This window comes from Canis lupus, chromosome 9 (assembly GCF_003254725.2).
Source record: "Canis lupus dingo isolate Sandy chromosome 9, ASM325472v2, whole genome shotgun sequence".
Taxonomy (NCBI): Eukaryota; Metazoa; Chordata; class Mammalia; order Carnivora; family Canidae; genus Canis; species Canis lupus.
Window position 1 is genome coordinate 33,730,762 of NC_064251.1, and position 19,750 is coordinate 33,750,511.

The following is a 19,750-nucleotide window of genomic DNA, read 5'->3' on the forward strand; positions in this document are numbered from 1 at the left end:
GGGACTTTCCAAGAGGAACAGGCCTGTGTGATGCAGGAGGGAAGCAGGCAGACTCTAGAGGCTGCTGCCTAGAGGGGAATTAAGTAACCTCGATTCTGGGCAGAACTCTCCCTCAAACGCCTGCTCCTGACTCTGGGTGCAAAGAGTTGTGGACACAGCGTCCAAGCTCTGCAAACAGAGAAGATGGAGCAGCAGCAGCCCTGGAACCAGAAGGCATCCACCACTTGCCAAATGCAGCTCTTAATCGCTTGGACTTCTCACGTCTTGGGTCCTTCCAGTTGTGTTTAAACCTTTGGTTCTTACCCTCATCATACAAAGTAGGGAGTCAAGAGGTAGTGGATAGAACAAGAAATAGAGGCATACCTACAACCCAGCAATTGCACTGCTGGGGATTTACCCCAAAGATACAGATGCAATGAAACACCAGGATACCTGCACCCCGATGTTTATAGCAGCGATGTCCACAATAGCCAAACTGTGGAAGGAGCCTCGGTGTCCATCGAAAGATGAATGGATAGAGAAGATGTGGTTTATGTATGCAATGGAATATTACTCAGACATTAGAAATGACAAATACCCACCATTTGCTTCGACGTGGATGGAACTGGAGGGTATTATGCTGAGTGAAGTAAGTCAATCGGAGAAGGACAAACATTATATGGTCTCATTCATTTGGGGAATATAAAAATTAGTGAAAAGGAATAAAGAGAAAGGAGAGAAAATGAGTGAAAATATCAGTGAGGGTGACAAAACACGAGAGACACCTAACTTTGGGAAATGAACAAGGGGTAGTGGAAAGGGAGGTGGGTGGGGGGTTGGGGTACTGGGTGACAGGCACTGAGGGGGGCACTTGGTGGGATGAGCACTGGGTGTTATGCTAAATGTTGGCAAACTGAACTCCAATAAAAATAAATTAAAAAAAGAAATAGAGGCATAAGTAGTTTATGGGATTGTAATACTGTGATTCATAATAAGAAATACATACTGGTCTTTGCCTCCCAGCTCCTAACACAGAACTCCTGAAACTCTTTTAATTTCTGATAGGAGTGATAGGAGTATCTTTTGTTCTAATGAGGTGACTCTGGGTGGGTTCCTGTATGGCTCCCAGATGAGGGCCGGTCACTAGAAAATCCAAACCATAATTAGAAGCTTGGAATTTTTAGCCTTGCCTTCCATTCTCTCAAGAAGGGAGAGAGGGAAAAGTAGAGTCAATGATTAATCATGCCTGCATTATGAAGCATCCATAAAGTCCCTAAAGGACAGGGTTCTGAGAGCTTCCATGTTGGTGAACATGTGGAGGGAGGTGCTGGCAAAGTGGTCCATCCAGAAAGGGTCTGGGAGCTCCATACCCCTTCCCACGTACTTTGTTCCATGCATCTCTTCCATCTGGATGTTCAGCTGTATTATCATATCCTTTACTTTTTTAATTTTTAAAAAATGATTTTGAGAAGGAGCACGCATGAGCAGAGGCAAAGGGCAAAGGGAGAGGGGCTCGATCCCAGGACCCCGAGACCAAGACCCGAGCTGAAGGCAGACACTCAACCAATTGAGCCACCCAGGTGCCCCTATTATCATATCCTTTAATAAACTGGTAAATATAAGTGTTTCCCTGATTTCATGCACATTGAGGAGTAGTCTTGTTAGACTGAACCCTTAACGTGTGGGATCTGACACTGTGTCTGAGTAGATAGCATCAGAATTAAATTAAATTGTAGGATACCCAGTTGGTGTAGCAGACAATTGCTCGTTGTGGGGACCCTCCACACCCTGCCAGAAGTAAAGTGTTTTATATGAGTAATAAAGGAAAGTCATAGGGAGAAATGCAGTAGAGAAGAACTGGGTTTTTCCCTACCTAAGAACGTGGAAAGTCAAGCTTTCCCTTATGGTGATGTCCAAAGATAGAGGAACCGTACTAGTTTCCTAGGGTGGCCACAACAGATTGCCACAAATGGAGGGCTTAAGACAACAGTAATTAATCGCTCCCAGTCTGAAGGCTGAAATCTAGGTGGTGGCAGGACCGTGCTCCCTCTGAAGGCCCTGGAGAGACTCCTGCCTTGCCTCCTGCAGCCCCTGGGGGCCGCTAGCAACCCTAGGTGCTCCTTGGCTCACGGCAGCCCCGCTCCAATCTCTGCCTCCATCTCCACATGGCTGTCTTTCCTCTTGGTGTGTGTCTGCTTCCAAATCTCTCTCTCCCTCCAAGGATGCCAGTCATTGGATTTAGGACCTGCTTTATGCCAGCATGACCTCAGCTTAACCTGATCACATCTGCAAAGCCCCAATGCCAAATGAGGTCACATTCACAGCAATTAGGACTTCCACATACCTTTTTGGGGGCCTGGGGGGGCGGCTGGAGGGCGTATACAATTCAACCCCAAACAGAACCTTGGTAAGTGTTACTACACAGAGGAACTAGGAAGGAAGTGCTGCCGTGAAAGAAAGAGAAAATAGAGGTTACCAACCGTAATCTCTCCTAGAAAAGAAAGCCAACCAGTGAGGACAGCAGATGGGGGTGTGAACTCACATGCGAAGAACTAAACACAGAAAGAGTTAACCGTGTTTGACCCCAGGGATGGTGGAGGTAGGAGGAGACAGACAGCCTGTTCCAGGGACTGCGGGGAGGTTTGACTACAGACTGGTTATCAGGTAATATTACAGAATTACTGTTAGTTGTCATTTTATTAGGCTTAATAATAGTAATGGTGTTGATGTAAGGAAAGGTCCTATTTTTCAGAGAAGCAGGCTGAAGCCGTGAGAGAGGTCATGTCTGAACGTGCTATAAGATTCAGAAAAATATATCGATACGCAAAATCTTCAGAAAAGATCTAGATGAGCAAATAAGGCAAAATATTAACAATGGCTAAGTCTACATGATGAACATGAGGATCATACCACTCTACCTTTACGAGTGTTTCCAGAATAAAAAAAAAATTTAAGATTTATTTATTTATTTATTTAATCATGATAGACACAGAGAGAGAGAGAGAGAGAGAGAGGCAGAGACACAGGCAGAGGGAGAAGCAGGCTCCATGCCAGGAGCCCGACACGGGACTCAATCCCGGGACTCCAAGATCATGCCCTGGGCCAAAGGCAGGCGCCAAACCGCTGAGCCACCCAGGGATCCCCCCATAATCAAAATTTAAAAGTGAGATTTTAAATAAGTATTTAGTAAGTCTTGGAACATGCTTGTTCTCCTCATCTTTGCAGCTCTTCTTGGACCAAAGCCCCAAAGAATAGTTTCCAAGGTCTTGTAGTTCAACCCCCGTATTTTACAAATAGCTATAAAGGTTGAAGAACTTTTCCAAATCACAAGGCCAACGAGTAGATAAGTTGGGGCTGGACTGGGATCTCCAGGAACCTCATGTGGTGCCTCAGGGGCATTCCCATGTCATCTTCTGCCTCAGTTGTAGGCTGAAGGAGCTATTTTTAAATGTCAGTAAAATAATGGAGGTACACTCAGTTCCTTTTTCTTTTTTAAGGAAGACATGGCCTATGGATCACTGAGTTCTCGTATATAAGAAATCTTGATTATATCTGAAAGCTTTATTCTCTTCAACAACAGTAAAATACATTCAGGTCCTTTAGATCTTAAAGTAACTCCTTTGGGGTTTGGCAGGGCGCATGTCAGTTAAGCAATAAGCATCTGTCATCTATCTTTCATTAACATTAATTATAATATGAATTTCATTGGTATTATATGTAATAGCATTTATAATCTATTATATTATAATATTAAATATAGTTATTAATAATGAGTCAACAGCACACAGGAACTAAATCCTGCTGATGAGATTTTTCTAAATTTGACCTCTTGACTTTACAGTTATTTGAACTGGTTTTTTTTTTTTTTTGTATATTTTTTATTGGAGTTTTGATTTGCCAACATGTAACACCCAGTGCTCATCCCATCAAGTGCCCCCCCTCAGTGCTCATCACCCAGTCACCCCATCCCCCCACCCACCTCCCTTTCCACTACCCCTTGTTCGTTTCCCAGAGTTAGGACTCTCATGTTGAACTGGTTCTTTTAAGGAGCCACCCTAGTTGTGTCAATCAACAATCAAAAGGGAAGGAATAAACAGTTCCAATCTGGAGAACACACACTGCATTGGAGCATAGGTTGCCCAGAAGGCCAGCAGAGACCTGGCTGGAATGCTGCAGGACTGTGGAACGTTCTGGTGCCTTCCACCTGCCTGCAGTTCAGACTACCAGACCTCTCTGACTCCTCTGGCCTGTCTCCTATAGCTCTTTCCTCTTCTCTCACAACCCAGAGTAGGAAAGTCAGGGACAGTGCAGGGTTGCCAAAGACAAGCTTTGCCTTCTTAGGATTTAAATCTGAAACTTCCTGGGATTAAGCTGGCTTTCTCTTGTTCTAACCTCAGGGCCCCATGAGTGTGGCTGGACTGGGGAAACCAGGGGCTGAGGCTCGGGCACACTCACCGAGGTGAGCCAGGCACTGACCCAACCTCTCCTCAGCCTGAAAAGAGAGACCCTGCCTGTGCCTTGAGTCAGCTCAAGGCTACAGGCAGAAACGGTACCACAAGCCCATCATCCCTTATATTATACATTTAAGGGGCTGGAAGCCTTGAGGAACCCAAGTGGCATACATGCTAGGGCAGGGGAAAATGGTTCCCAGCAGGGAGCCAGGCCTGAAGAAGGGATGAACTCCAGGAGGGCAGGGAGGCTGTGACCCTCACTGCTGAGACAGAGCAGGGCTATTTCACCCGCCCTGGCAGGAGCCGAGGGAAGCTGGTGAAGCTCAGGATCCAGCTCTCCTTGTGCTTAACATTCAAGAGGTAATGCTGAGCATGCTCAGGATTTAAAGCAAGCACACAGGGGATCCCTGGGTGGCGCAGCGGTTTGGCGCCTGCCTTTGGCCCAGGGCGCGATCCTGGAGACCCGGGATCGAATCCCACGTCAGGCTCCCGGTGCATGGAGCCTGCTTCTCCCTCTGCCTGTGTCTCTGCCTCATTCTCTCTCTCTCTCTCTGTGTGACTATCACAAATAAATAAAAAAAAAAAATTAAAAAAAAAATAAAGCAAGCACACAGGAGAGGGTTTAAGAACCCGGCATCTCCGGCAGAATCCCTCAGCAAGCAGAGCCTAGACCAGCCATCTGCGCCTGCTGCCAGTCCTCTCCTGAGCCCGCGGTCCTGGGCTCCCTGCTCTCCTGCCAGGGCAAGCCCAGCACCAGCAGCTCCAGGGGCATTTTCTTCTGACCAGCAGCTTTACTTTATGTAACTGTAGAAGGCTTGAGAGTACCAAGTTCTACCACAACCAGCATCTTCTTTGGGTTCTGCACCCCAGAACATACCCAGTAGAGTACTATGATCCCTATGTTTAGATGGGGAAACCATTCATTTCCTCATTCGTTCACTCAACAAGTACACTTTCAAGGATCTCTTAGCTCCAGACCCTGTGCTGGAACTGAATGCAGCTCAGAAAGGTTAAGTGACCTGCCCAAAGCCACAGTCACACAGAGTGGCAGTGCCAGGATGGAACACAGTTCTTTGAGACCTGAAGAGGAAAGAGGCCAGAGCTCTTCCCCTGTAATATCCCTCAGTGGCCCCCTCAGCCCTGTGTCCTCTAGCCTAGCACCCCAGGTGACAAGTCGCAGAGGGGTCCCACAGCCCACCTGCAGACCAACTAGGGTCAAATGGAATAAGAGGGGCAAAAGACAGTGGGAAGGACATAAATAGATCTTTCTAGCTCTCCAGACTTCACTCCCATCCCACCTACCATTCCAACCCTGGCATCTCCCCTGCCCTTCACTGGGAAGAGGACTAGAGGGAATTCCAGAATCTCCTGCCCCAATGGTTGAGCAGCCCAGGCCCCAGGAACAATGTTTCTCGGGTTGGAGCCATTCTCCTCTGTTGAACCTCTAGGTAGTGACCCTCTGGAAAGAAAGGAGCAAAGTTTACTGCAAGGAGGCCAAGGGGAGCAACAATGAGGATGGAAAGAAGAAACAGAAGGAATGCCATTGAGACAATGCTTTTTGCGTGTGTGCACGCACACACACACACATTCTCTCTCTCTCTCTCCCCTCTCTCTCTCTCTAAGAAATAATTAAACACAAGCCAAGCTTTCCAGTGAAACCTACCAGCACTGGCTAAGGTCTGACAGTAGGTTCCCAGGTTGTTCTTTAGCTTCCTCCTTTGTCTTTTTGTTTTTAATTGTTTGATTGATTGGCTGATTGATTGGTCCTAGAAGGTTGGAAGAAGATAAAAGAGATCACAACTGCTGGGGGGAGGTGTTGAGGAGAGAGAAGCAGTTAGACAAGTAACTGGTAAAAAGGGACACAATCTGATTTTTGGTTTCTCCTCCATTTGATTTTTTTTTTTAAGATTTTATTTATTTGAGAGGGAGAGAGCATGTACAAGAGCAGTGAGGAGGGGCAGAGGGAGAGAGAGAAGCAGACTCCCCGCTGAGCAGGGAGCCACAGCTTTTGCTGGCCTTGATCCTTGACCCCGGATCATGACCCCAGCCTAAGGCAGATGCTTAACCTTAAGCAACTGAGCCCTCCAGGAGGCCCTCTTCACCATTTTCATCTCATACACACTCACCTTCACCCCGTGGAAAGCAACAGTTGCTGAAAAGCCTTACAAGCACTCAGAGCAAAGACTACTTCAGTGCCAAGAACTTTGTTCCTGCTCTTACTTAACCTGTATGGCACCTTGATGAGGGAGATGTTAGGACCCCTGCTTTACACATGAGGGAACTGAGGGTCAAGTTATTCACCAGCTCCTCAAATGTCACAAGACAAAGCCACGGGTCAGGGTTTTAGTCCCATGTCTGACACTGCAAGGCCTGGGGTTTTTCCGTTACTGCCTCTCTGCCTGCACCACCCCTGCCCTCGTCCTCTGCAGCAAATTCACAGATTTTTGTCATTGACTGGAGAAGGTTAGGAAACACTGCTCTGGGCAGTCTCTAGGGACTCAGCACAGTTATCTCCTTCATCTCTTGCTCCCACTAGGGTGCAAACACGGTCGGTTCCCCCCCAGGCCTCTGTCATTTGTCCTGTGGCCTATCTGTCCCCATCTCTACCCTATCTCAGACACCCCAGGACCTCAGCCTCCTAAACCTCAGCCAGAACATTAGAACATTATTTTACAAGGACACTTGCCAACCTTGAAAGGCAAGGTACCCCAAGGCAAGGAAAGAAAATTATTGTGGTTGAGCAGCATGAGACTGCAGCGCCACCTAGTGGTTCTGGGGCCAAATGGTCCCGGGTGGTGACATTTTCAAACAATCAATATCTCATTATTAACCATAATCACAACCTGATGTTTACTTTTTGGAGAAATGTTCAGCGGCAAGGGATGCACATGCACTTTTCTGCATGTTTCAGAGGCCTGCGATCCTAAATGCCACAGGTGACTATTAAACAGTGTCCTGCCCATGAGCAAACGGGAGGGAGCAGAGATTGATTGTATATCTTTTTCATCTAAGCTACTCACCAAAAACAAAGCATCCGTTGAAGCCACTGACCTTTCACTAACTGCTGGAAGGAAAATGCTTGATAAATAATAAATAGACCACTACTGGATGATGCTTAGAACCAGTTTTTAATTAAAAGAACGGACCAACTAGAAGGTCAGGTGACTGACATTTAAGTTCCAGTCCAAGACAAGCCTCAATCAAGGGTAAAACTATACCCCAAATGTAATTTCATTGTCAGCTACCATTCAACAAAAATCCTCTGTCTGTAATACATATGGATGGAAGGGTTGGTGGCAGTGACATCCTGGAGGGGACATAACACTCAACTTCCTGCCTCCTTTGCCTTCCCCTAGCGACCTCTTAAATGCCACAGCAAAAACAAAAAACAATTGTCTGGTTCAGCATCTCCACAGAAACTGCTCCAACACCTGGCTCATCCAATCACACACCCACATGCCACACTGAGCGCTACCTAGGAGTGACCTGGAAGCCATTTCCTGTCTTTCTCACAGGAGGGCAGGTGCCCTTCCTCTGCCAGACAAGGTGACTTCAACCAAGTTGCTCACTGAACCTGCTCAGGCATCCATCTCACTGAACGCCGTCAAAGGCTCAAAACACATGACTGACCTCGCCAGTCAGTCCTCCACCTTTGGGTTGTTCTGGAATAGAGCTCAGGAACACGGAGACCCTGGACGAAGTCATAATCTCGCGCCCCGCCCCACCATACACACATACTCCCTTTCCCTGTTCCTAGCTCCACATTCCTGAGGTAGTACCAGCACTTCCACGACCAGAGCCACATCTTGTTGTCTGCTCTAGTGCCCACATAGTCAGGAAAATTGCCAGCCCAGTTCTGAGTTAGGCCTGGTCATAGCTGAGAGCCTAGAAGGATGGAAGAGGCCCCACGACTCCTGCACACCTGTCTGGGTGCAGCAGAGGCAGCACCGGGCTCAGAGACAATCTTATCCCACATGAATGACTTTATTTTTTTTTAAAGATTTTATTTATTTATTCATAGAGACACAGAGAGAGAGAGAGAGAGAGAGGCAGAGACACAGGCAGAGGGAGAAGCAGGCTCCATGCAGAGAGCCTGACATGGGACTTGATCCAGGGTCTCCAGGATCATGCCCTGGGCTGCAGGCGGCGCTAAACCACTGTGCCACCCGGGCTGCCCAAATGACTTTCTTTAAAGAGAGAACCTGTGGAATGTTTTTAAGTGGTCAGCCATCATTTATTTAAAAGAAAGGTATCATTTTAAAAAAATCAGGAATCCTTTGGGAGTACCAATTTTCCTATAATACCACTTTATCTGAGAACATGATACTAAATATTACACAAAATTACAAAAAGACTTGGGCTCGCCTTTTAAGGACACATGATCAAGAATCAGGCCTACCAAACAAAATCGAGGAACTCTAAAAAACCTTATATATCCAGGACCACATAAAAAAAGCCTTGTTAGACGATGGTGGAAGATGTGGGACCTGTTTCCTTTGTTAGCCTTCTCGTTCCTCCTGTCCCTTAACTAAGAGCATTCACCTGGCTCAGCCCCCAACACCCTGTGCCTCTCTACACTGTCCTTGGAGAGTTCATTCATTCTCCTAGCTCCAACCCTTACCCCTATGCAAGGGACTCCCTCTCCATCTTCCAGACATCTCACTTATCTGTCTATTTGAACGATGCAATATCTCCTCTCAGTATGTTGAGAACTGAAGCCCTCTTCCCAACTTTGCTGTTAGTGATGCAGCTACTCTTCTGGTCACTCAGGTTTGTAGCCCTGGAATCTGCCTCCAATTGGCATGGCTGCAGAGAGCAAAGTCTGACAGGACTCCTCTTCCCGCCCTCCCTGCTCCCTGCCCATTCCACCAACCTCATTCTTTGGATCACACCTGAGTGAATCTTCCTTCCACCTGACATTGCTTTCACTACATTACTTCCCTGTTCACAATTTATTATACCCCATTGAACAACTTAAGGTAGTTACTGAGGCCACCAGGATCTGACCCCACACTATCTGTTCAAACCTGTTTTCCACTACTCCTCAAGAGTAACAGAAGCATCTATCACACATATTGTAAATGAGCTTTGCATTCTCTGTCTCCATTTTCAAAAAACTAACTAGAAGACAGAAGCAAACATTTTCCCTACTTTGTAGTCTGAGACCCACATAGGCACAAAGTCATATCAGCAAAAACAGGAGTAACCTGAACTAGTCCCAGATCTTCAAACCTGTCCTTGCAAACTGCCCTGTAACCTGGACACATGCTTTTCCTGCCTTCAGCTCAGCAAACCCACACTGGAGGGCCCACCCCAAAGAGGCTGTTTAATGCTTCAGCGGTATAAGGAAGAATTTCTGCACTTGTTTACACTGAAGAGAAAGAAGGTAGCCCCCCCTGGAATGCACGACCAGGGGGAGGCAGGAGTGCCAACAGCAGACCAGGTGTGCCAACTGAATGCGCATTAGTACAGCCTGGAAGGGGCTCAGTAAGGGCCGGGAGATCTGATTTGAACATCAGGTAACATTTCCAAGCAGGTACCACTTTTCTTTTCTTTTTTTTTTTTTTTTAACTGAGCTTTATGCCCAACATGTGAATTGAACTCAGGACCCTGAGATCAGAAGCCGCATGCTCTACCAACTGAGCCAGCCAGGAGCTCCTGAACAGGTACCATCTGGAAATGGCAGTGAAAATAGTTTCTAAAGACTGTGGTGGCAGGGAGGGTGCTCCCAGCAGGCCTCCTTCATGCATACTTCAACTCCCCCTGCCTTTCAAGGCTCTCCATCCAGTATTCCTGGACTAGTCCAGAGCTGGCTCCTCCCCAACTCAATCATTATTTTAGATCATAACTTAAAAGAATTCCTGTTCATCTTATTGTTTCCAAAGTCACTCATCTTCTCAATTAGATTTTAAGCTCCCTAATGCAAGAATGAGATTGCACTTCCATTCTGAGCATCTCTATCCCGACAATGGATTTTGCCCACACCAACTGTGAGAAGGGCTCTGAATTTCCCAATAAATTTCACTTTCACGGGATCCCTGGGTGGCGCAGCGGTTTGGCGCCTGCCTTTGGCCCAGGGCGCGATCCTGGAGACCCGGGATCGAATCCCACATCAGGCTCCCGGTGCATGGAGCCTGCTTCTCCCTCTGCCTGTGTCTCTGCCTCTCTCTCTCTCTCTCTGTGACTATCATAAATAAATAAAAAAAAAAAAAATTAAAAAAAAAAAATTTCACTTTCACTAGTTTGACCACTGAAATTCAACCTAACGAAAGTTTGCTATGTCTAGTCTCTCTCCCTTCTACCATGCTTAGGCTCTCCTCAGGGAAGAGCCTGGTCTGGTTTAAAAAGATGGAAACGAGGGTGCCCAGGGGACTCCATCATTGTGTCTGACTTTGGCTCAGATCATGTTCTCTGGGTCCTGGGATTGAGCCCTACCTCGGGCTTCATTTCACACTCAGTGTGAAATGCTTCTTTCTCTCCGCCCCTCCCCCACTCTGTTCATGCTTTCTCTCTCAAATAAATAAAATCTTTTTTAAAAAACCCAACATGGGGATCCCTGGGTGGCTCGGCGGTTTAGCGCCACCTTCAGCTCAGGGCATGATCCTGGAGTCCCGGGATCAAGTCCCATATCAGGCTCCCTGCACGGAGCTCGCTTCTCTCTCTACCTGTGTCTCTGCCTCTCTCTGTCTCTCATGAATAAATAAATAAAATCTTAAAAAAAAAAGAACATGATGGAAAGGTACTGGTGGGTTCCAGAGATACAGGCATCTCCGTATTCTGCTGGTGGGAGTAGAGCTGCGTAGTCTCTATGGAGGACAATTGGACATTAAAGACAAGCTCTTCCAGTAGTATACCACTGAGAAGGATGGAGCCACACAGCACTGGCCTTGTCTGCAGCACAAGTAAACACAGAGCCACTTTTGTCACTTGGGCACTGATTAAATCACTATGCAACCACACAAAGGATCTGACATGTTAAGTGGAAAAACGAGGTAAAGGACAGCAAGCACAGTGTTCTAATGCATATCCCAAAATACTCCTGGGAAGGAAATGGGGATAGTGATGCCTTAGGGGAGAGAAACAGGTGGCTGGAGATGGATTTTGGAAAGGAAACCACCCTTTTACCTAAATTCTGAACCATCTGCATGTATAGTTTTTTAAAATAATGATGCATCAGGGGCACCTGGGTGGCATGGTGGGTTAAGCATCTGACTCTTAGGTTTTAGCTTGGGTCATGATCTTGGAAGATCAAGATCACCATTCAAACTGGTGGTGAAACTGAACCCAGGATTGGACTCCACACTCCACGTAGAGCCTGCTTCAGGTTCCCTCTCCCTCTCCCTCTGTGCCCCTGCTCATGCTCTCTCTCTCTCTCTCAAATAAAAATTTTAAAAATATATACATCAAACAACTTTCTAAAAATGTCTTCATCATTATGGCAAAGAAACTACCTTCGAAGCCCCAGAAACATAAGGTTTAGAAAAGTAACAAGAGACCCTCCCTCCACAATTGTTCCCCTGAGAACAAAATTGTCTCTTCCACCCTGCTTAAGTCCTCCTTCCAAGGCTTGGCACTCACTGGCTATGGCTGTTGAATGGATGAACTTTATTTTCCCATCTAAAAGTAAAGCATTCCACAAACAAGAGGAATTGCAGAATAGTGACAGAGGTGGCAGGGAGATACAGCGTGGCTGAGAATTGCTCTTGCCTCATGTACTATTCACCTTTCATTTGCAGAGCACTGTGTGCCAGGCCGTGCACATGCTGAGATGGGGGCTCTGCCCCTGGTCTACCAGGAGATAAAAGAGACTCTACATAAACAACAGAAAAGTTATGTGAGTTTTAAAATAAGAATTTCTGAAGCAGCTTATTACCAGTAGCTGAAAACCACTGGCCTGATCACAAAAACAAAGGCTCAGAAGAATATTTCATTTATTCAGTAGAAGATATGAAAATGAAGAAAGGAGAACAGTTCGTACGGTCTTGTAAGTACATCTCTACACCACGGAGACAAGTGGATGGTGGTGGAGAGCAGTGTCTAACTGAGCTGGCCCCCTCTCGGCAATCCAGTTATCTATACATGTTCTCTGAATTCAGTCTTCAGCTGAATGTAATCATTTATTCATTCAAATCTTTACTGAGCAGACTATGTTTGGGCATATGCTAATTGTCTCCATAACTCTTAAGTCTAGGAGATTAAAGCTATGGTTTTGACCTTGGTCTATCACCAATGATAGGTTCTAACTCTTACCACAAAGCACAGGTCAGCTGGGCCTCTTAAGCTGAAGATCAACAGCTCTATAGCAAAATGTAAAGATTATGGGTAGACAGAAACAGGTGGCCCAGGGGACACACCAAATGCACAAGTAAAAGCCTGAAGGAGCCAGAAAAAAGAAAGATACCTGAGAACCAAATATAGCTAACCCACATGTTAACACAAAAATCCAAGCAAACCTACTCAGAATGAGTCCCACTCAAACAATGCTTATAAAGGTTTCTTCATGTTATTTACACTTTTAAAGTAAATTTACTTTATAAGCAGTCAGGGAATTCTTTATTTAATACCGTCCCAACATAAAAGTTCATTTAAACTGTGAAACTGAGATTTATGACAACCTAGAAATAGGAACTAAAAGAAGACAAACATAATGCCTAAGAGACTGTGAAACATTTACACAGTTCAACTGTTAAAAACAGTTCAACATTCATCTAGTGAACACAGTTTGGATGTCAGTATACACGGTATACAAGTTCTTCAGGGAGGTGAGAGACCTTTCGACTGTTCTTCAGAAGCCTCCGAATTCTGGTCCTGTGGAACTTCTTGCAGAGGCTGCCTTTTTTCCAATACTGTTTGGGGTTCGGCATCCTTAGGTTCAGATTTCCAGGAAACGTGACTACCTTCCTTGTGCTTAAAAGGACATAAATATATCACATGGACATTGTCATTTTCGCTCCACTGACTGGCAGAAGCTGTATGACTAAGCACATTCTATCATGGAATCAAACTTAACATTAATATCCCAGGTCAAATTCTATTGTAACAAGCAATACACATGATAAAAATCCCTACAGAATCATAATTTCAAAAGCCCTAATGACAACTCACTTGTTCCAAGTAGCAGTTACTATCACAACATTTCAGTATGTGTGTGTGTGTGTGTGTGTGTATACATGTATCTATTTTTTTAACTTCAGTATATTTAATACCAGTATTTGACCTGGTGTTCACGGACATAAGCCAAGGTTGTAGAAGGAAAACCAAGCCTTCCTTTAACTTCTAACAAACTGACAACTAATCCTAATAAAAATCTTACTTAAAAAATACTCACAGTCCTTGCTTCTCCTACTCGTCTCAAAATGACACCTTCTGCCAATAAAGCCTTCCCTGTTTCCACAAATAACTTCTCTTCATCTGTTTCTCCGAGTTTCTGGAGCTCAATGTATTTCTCCACAAACCTGGAATTCCAAGCAGTCACATCTGAGGTCTGTATATCTAGAGTCCTCAAGATACACTGTTACACAGTATCAAGCATTCCCTCAACAGGTCTTCCTACAGGAGCCAGGGGCTTTTTCCTCCAGTGGAATTCAACAAAATTCCTCAAAATGCTAACTAAATTCCTTAAAAACAAAAAAACTAACCCAGGACTTGTAAAATGACTTACTGTTGACAGGTAGACTTGAAGTTTGGATTGAACAGATCAAAAGCTTTCTGACCAGATCCATAGGCTGAATAAAATTTCCTAGAAAATATAAACAACACAGTGTAAATCTCCATTTATAGATCATGGCCAAGAACTGAGAAAAAAAAAATTACTAGGCCAGGCACTTTTTTTTTTTTTTTTTTGTAATAAGTAGTGCATGCACACAGTAAATACACCAAATATTACAAAAAGGTATCCAATGAAAAGTTAACAGTCCTGCTCACCTGTCCCCAAACCCCCAGTCCCTTCCCAGGAAGCAGCACTAACTAGTTTCTTGTGTAACCATCCAAGAATGTTCTAACATACAACCACATATGCATTTATCATTCCCTGAACCCAGAGACACAGTTTAACAGGAAACACTACTACACATCTTGCTTCTTTTTTTTTTTTTCTTAAAGATTTTATTTATTTATTCATGTAAGACACACACAGAGAGAGAGAGAGAGAGGCAGAGACATAAACAGAGAGAGAAGCAGGCTCCATGGAGGGGGCCTGATATGGGACTCGATCCTGGGTCTCCAGGATCACACCCTGGGCTGAAGGCAGACACTCAACCGCTGAGCCACCCAGGCGTCCCACATCTTGCTTCTTCTACATAATAGTTCTTAGAGATCATTTCAAATCAGTGAACTAGATTGTTTTCAATTTTTTGCTCCTTTAGACAGTACTGCAATGATTACCTTTATCAATATTTCTTAGGGTACTATGCAAATGAACCTGGAATAAATTCATAAAAACAGTATTATTAGCTCAAAGTATGTGCATTTGTAACATGGCCTTATAAGACTGCCAAATGCTTTCCAAAGTGGCTGTAGCAGTTTATGCTCACACCAATAATGTAGGAAGAGTGTCTATTTCTCCATAACCTAGCCAAACTCTATTTTCCAACTTTTTGATCTTTGTCAGTTTGACAGGTGAAAAATGAGAACTCATTGTACTTTTGCCTTTTCTTATGAAAAACACTGGACATCTTTTCATGTTTATTTATTATTTTTTTTAATTTTTTTTTTAATTTATTTATGATAGTCACACAGAGAGAGAGAGAGAGGCAGAGACAGGCAGAGGGAGAAGCAGGCTCCATGCACCGGGAGCCGGACGTGGGATTCGATCCCGGGTCTCCAGGATCGCGCCCTGAGCCAAAGGCAGGCGCCAAACCACTGCGCCACCCAGGGATCCCCTCTTTTCATGTTTAAAAGCAAACTGAAGGGACACCTGGGTGGCTCAGCAGTTGAGTGTCGACCTTTGGCTCAAGGCATCATCCCAGTTCAGGGACAGAGTCCCACATCAGGCTCCCTGCAAGGAGCCTGCAAGGAGCCTGCTTCTCCCTCAGCCTATGTCTCTGCTTCTCTATCATGAATAAATAAATAAAATCTTTAAAAAAAAATTTAAAGCAAACTGAATCTCCTTTTCTGGGCTCTGTCCACGTTCTTTGCCTTCCATTTGGTGGTTTGTGGTTTTTTTCTCGATTTATAAGCAAACTTTAAACCACTATAAATAGGAAATGAGCCCTTTGTCATACCTGTTGCAAATTTTCTCCCCCAATATGTTGGATGACTTTTGATTCTGCTTGTGGTACTTTCTGGGAGCAGAAAATTTTAATATTTTAATTTATGGCTTTGGGGTTTTATGTTGTACTTATAAAGGTCTTTATCATTCAGATTATTTTTAAAATTCTTTCATGGTTTCTTCTAGTACTTTTATGATTTCATTTTTTACCTTTAGGTTTTGATATGTCTGGAGTTTATTTTGTTGTTGTAAGTTCTTTAAAATAACAAAAACACTAAAAAAAAAGCCACAAAAATAAAGGTTCAAAAATTTATTTAAATTCAAAGTATTATCATCTTGGCATTAATACTAATAAAAAAGGGAGTAGTAAAATATTCCACATTCTCCAATGACCTATCACCCAATTCCTACTATCCATGTAGACACAAAAGATTTTTTTTTTTAACTTTGAGAGAGAGAGGGAGAGAGCAAGTGAGCATGCAAGAGAATGCACACATTAGCCAGGAAAGTGGCAGAAGGAAAGGGAGAGACTCCAAGCAGACTCTGCATGGTGCCCAACGCAGGGCTCAGTCCCAGGACCCTGAGATCATGACCTGAGCTGAAATCAAGATTCCAATGCTCAAAAGACTAAGACACCCAGGGATCCCTGGGTGGCTCTGCAGTTTAGTGCCTGCCTTCGGCCCAGGGCGTGATCCTGGAGTCGCAGGATCAGGTCCCACATCAGGCTCCCTGCATGGAGACTGCTTGTCTCTGCCTCTCTCTCTGTCTCTCATGAATAAATAAAATCTTTAAAAAAATAAAATAAAATAAAAATAAATAAATCCTAAGTGCATGCAATGAGCCCACCCAGAAAAGCAGTGACAAAGTATTTAACGCCCCCAAAGATCTCAGATATTACCCTGAAAATTTAGAAGTAGAGTTAAGAACATACTTGTCCTCCCACCTCAAGAAGTATTGGAGGCCAGGGGAGGAGAGTCCTCAAATGAAAGGGGCTTAGACCTCAAATAAGAATATAATGACTTCAAAGGAAAAAAAAAAAGAATATAATGACTTCAAAAATTGTTTTCTTACATCCGGAAATAGAGATAAGAATAAGGGAGGGTACGGTAGTTGAGTATCTAACTCTTGGTTTTGGCTCAGATCATGGTCTCAGGGTCAAGGGATCGAGCGCTGCTTGGGGCTCTGAGCTCAGCATGAAATCTACTTCTCTCTCTCTCTCTCTCTCTCTCCTTCTCCCTCCCTCCCCCACCCCCTCGCCTCTACTCTCGTGTGCGTGCTCTCTCTATAAAATAAATAAATCTAGGGTGCCTGGGAGTCTCCTTCTCCCTTTGTGCAAGTGCTCTAAAAAATAAATCTTAATAAATCTTTAAAAAAGAATAAGGAATATGTATTACCTTGTACAACTTCTGATTTTTTTTATTTTTTTTTTTAAGATTTTACTTATTTATTCATGAGACACACAAAGAGAGGCAGACATACAGGCAGAGGGAGAAGCAGGGTCCCCACAGGGAGCCCGATGTGGGACCTGATCCCAGACCCTGGGATCGCTCCCTGAGTCAAAGGCAGATGCTCAACTGCTGGGCCACCCAGGCACCCCTGATCTTAATATTAAAAAAAGAAAGAAAGAATCACATAAATTCTATGTACCAAAAACTGACATCAATATTTCAAGGAAAGAGTGCCACCTGAATGGCTCAGTGGTGGAGTGTCTGCCTTTGGTCTCCAGGTCTTGATCCCAAGGTCCTGAGATAGAGTCCTGCATCAGCTCCCCGCAGACAGCCTGCTTCTCCCTCTGCCTGTGTCTCTGCCTCTTTCTGTGTCTCTCATGAATAAATAAAAATCTTTAAAAATAAGAAATTCAGGGAAAGAGCTCTGCCCCCGATTCCCAGTGAGCTGACCTCGTGGAGCCTCATAGTCCACATGAATAAAATGGACACAAGATACCTATGTTGCAGGGTTAGAGTAAGACCTAAGTTAGAGAACGTTTTTTAAGGGCTTACCATAATGCTAATAGACGCACAGCAAAGGAAAGCTGTACTTACAATAATCAGTCCACTGCTGGGCTCCAGATTCTACTTCCCAGAACTAGTTTCTCTCACATATGCACGGGGCACTGACTCCCTGACTGGGTAGATACACAAGACCTTCTCCATAGGGCAAGCCCTGGCTGGACTCGGGTTAAAGTTATCAGACCGCTCGCTCGGCGTTTCCTTCCAAAGTGTTGCTGCCTTCTGCCCACCGTGTGGGCTTTGCACTCACGCTCTGATCCGATCCTCGGGGTACAAAATGTCCTGGATAGCAGCTTTCGCTTTGCCATATCGCAAGCGGGGCCTCCGGAAGACCGGCTCTCTTAGCGGAGGGAAGGCATCATATACATCAAACCAAAGGGGCTTCTCCTTCAACACTCCAGCCCGAATCAGGTCCCGAGTCCTTATGGAAGGAAAAATAACGAGGGTGGGTCGGTGAGAGCAGCCTGCGTAATCACGGCCTGGGACACCAGCAGACCACGGAGTCCGCAAGACAGAAGGGGCAGGAGGCCGGGACACGCGTGCTCCCCACCCACACTTGATAGTTCCATGTTCCAAACCAACCGAGCAGTGCTCAGAGGGTAAGTCCTTCTGTTTTGTCGCGTGCGTTCCACCCCCTTAGCCCCATCCCCATCGCGTCCAGGGAAATGCACAGGCGGCCCAGCGCGGCCCATCTGCTTCTTCCTCCTTCCGTCTTCCTAGCGAACTGCACTCGCCTAAGGGGCCGGGTGCAGTCGCGAACCGGAGAGACACCGTCGGGGAGTGGCGTCGTCAAGCGCAACCTATTCGGAGGCAGGAGACCGCACCAAAGGCCTCGCCCGGCTCAGACCCCCGCATTCCGGAGAAGGCCCCGCCGCGCGCGCTGACGCACCCAGGGAGAGCGGGAGCGGTCGGGAGCCCCCGCCCGGGGGAGGGACCCTCAGCCCACCCCGGGCTCCGAGCACGCACCGCGAGAAAATGCTCCCCACGGTCTCCAGCCGGCTCCTCGCCATGCCTGGCGCCTCGGACGCGGAGGGCCTGGGGCTCCCGGAAGCGGAAGCGCCAGCGGCAGGCGAGAGGCCGCTGGCCGAGCCGAGGATCGCGGCGCTCTCTCCACAGCCCCCGCCGGAGAGCCAGGCCAGGCAGAAGCAAAGGATGGGCCGAACTGGCGCGGCCCGCGGCCCTCGGCCGGGTTCAGACCGGAGCACTCGATAGCCGAGCCGAAAAGGGCGGGAGCGGGCCAGAGCCGGGCAGAAGCAATAGACGACCGATCGGGGGGGGCGGGGCGCGGAGGGAAGACGATGGGCGGCAAGGGAGGCGCAGCCTGCGTCGGGGGAGCCAGCCGGGCCCGGACTCGCGTAAGGCGGAGACGACCGGTCGCCCCGGCGCTAGGTCCGGATGGCGCCTCGTCTTGCTGGGGGCCGCAGACTCCGCGGAGGGGGCCGAGGCCGGGGACGGGGGCCCGACTGGGAGCGGTGCCCGCGCCCCGAGGGTGGCGGCCTCGGAGCACCTCGAGCCCCCGCGCGCGTCGGGGCGCCGCGGCCCGCAGGTGTTCCCTCGGCGGAAGGCTCGCGGCCTCGCTCCTCCGCGGAGCTGCAGAAGCCAAAGAGAACCCAACAGAGTGCGAGACGCAGACCCCAAAACCTCGGCGTCGCCTTGTGGTCCGACAACACTCCTTGGAGGAGCGCAGCCCAGAGAAATCAGGCGCGATTCCACGAGGATCCTGAGGGGTCGTCACTGCAGCGCGTAGCGCGCGGGAAGTCGCGCCGAGAGTCTGCCCCGCGGCCGTCCTGGCGGCTCCTCCAACCAACAAGTTAGAGACCCGCGTGTTACCTGAGGCGAGTGCCCAGGACTTCTAGTTAAGTGGAAAGGAAGTTGCAGAGACACATCTCACGGGCTCCTAACCTGCTCAAAGGAAAGACCCCTTTATAAGTGCTCGTACGAAGATAGAAACCACGTGCAAAAACAAAAAAAAAAAAGAAAAGAAAAAAGAAAAGAAACTACGTGCAAGGCACACACACCTGTGGACATGCATTATCTCCAGAGAGACTACAAGACCGGAAGATAATTTTTTTTTTCTATATATTTCCCTCAGAGTTTGGCCT

At 46.6% G+C, this 19,750-nt stretch overlaps 1 protein-coding gene and 1 long non-coding RNA gene across 3 annotated transcripts; both read right to left on the bottom strand.

The window, feature by feature from the left end:
- Positions 1-12,344: 12,344 nt before the first annotated feature.
- On the bottom strand, positions 12,345-18,868 carry MRPS23 (mitochondrial ribosomal protein S23). Of its 2 annotated transcripts, none has more exons than XM_025440114.3 (5): positions 18,615-18,868; positions 17,899-18,069; positions 14,092-14,169; positions 13,759-13,885; positions 12,345-13,337 (listed from the first exon to the last, which is right to left on the bottom strand). In XM_025440114.3, the coding sequence occupies exons 1-5, from the start codon at positions 18,656-18,658 to the stop codon at positions 13,185-13,187; spliced, it is 573 nt and encodes a 190-aa protein (XP_025295899.3). In that variant the 5' UTR covers positions 18,659-18,868; the 3' UTR covers positions 12,345-13,184. The 2 variants fall into 2 exon arrangements, with proteins under 2 accessions (XP_025295899.3, XP_048970075.1); XM_049114118.1 differs by lacking the exon at positions 18,615-18,868 and adding an exon at positions 18,231-18,470.
- LOC125755745 (uncharacterized) lies at positions 14,509-17,892 on the bottom strand. Its single transcript, XR_007412960.1, has 2 exons — positions 17,682-17,892; positions 14,509-14,850 (listed from the first exon to the last, which is right to left on the bottom strand). It is a non-coding gene; the product is annotated as an uncharacterized LOC125755745 (long non-coding RNA).
- Positions 18,869-19,750: the final 882 nt, after the last annotated feature.

Bases quoted from the DNA above. Each gene is read 5' to 3' on its own strand.
- MRPS23 (XM_049114118.1), bottom strand. From the start codon at position 18,340: ATGGGCCGCGCTGGGCCGCCTGTGCATTTCCCTGGACGCGATGGGGAT. The intron at 18,070-18,230 runs GTTGGTTTGGAA...TCCTTCCATAAG, and splicing joins TACCCTCTGAGCACTGCTCG to GACTCGGGACCTGATTCGGG. The intron at 13,886-14,091 runs GTAAGTCATTTT...TTGGAATTCCAG, and splicing joins TTCAAGTCTACCTGTCAACA to GTTTGTGGAGAAATACATTG.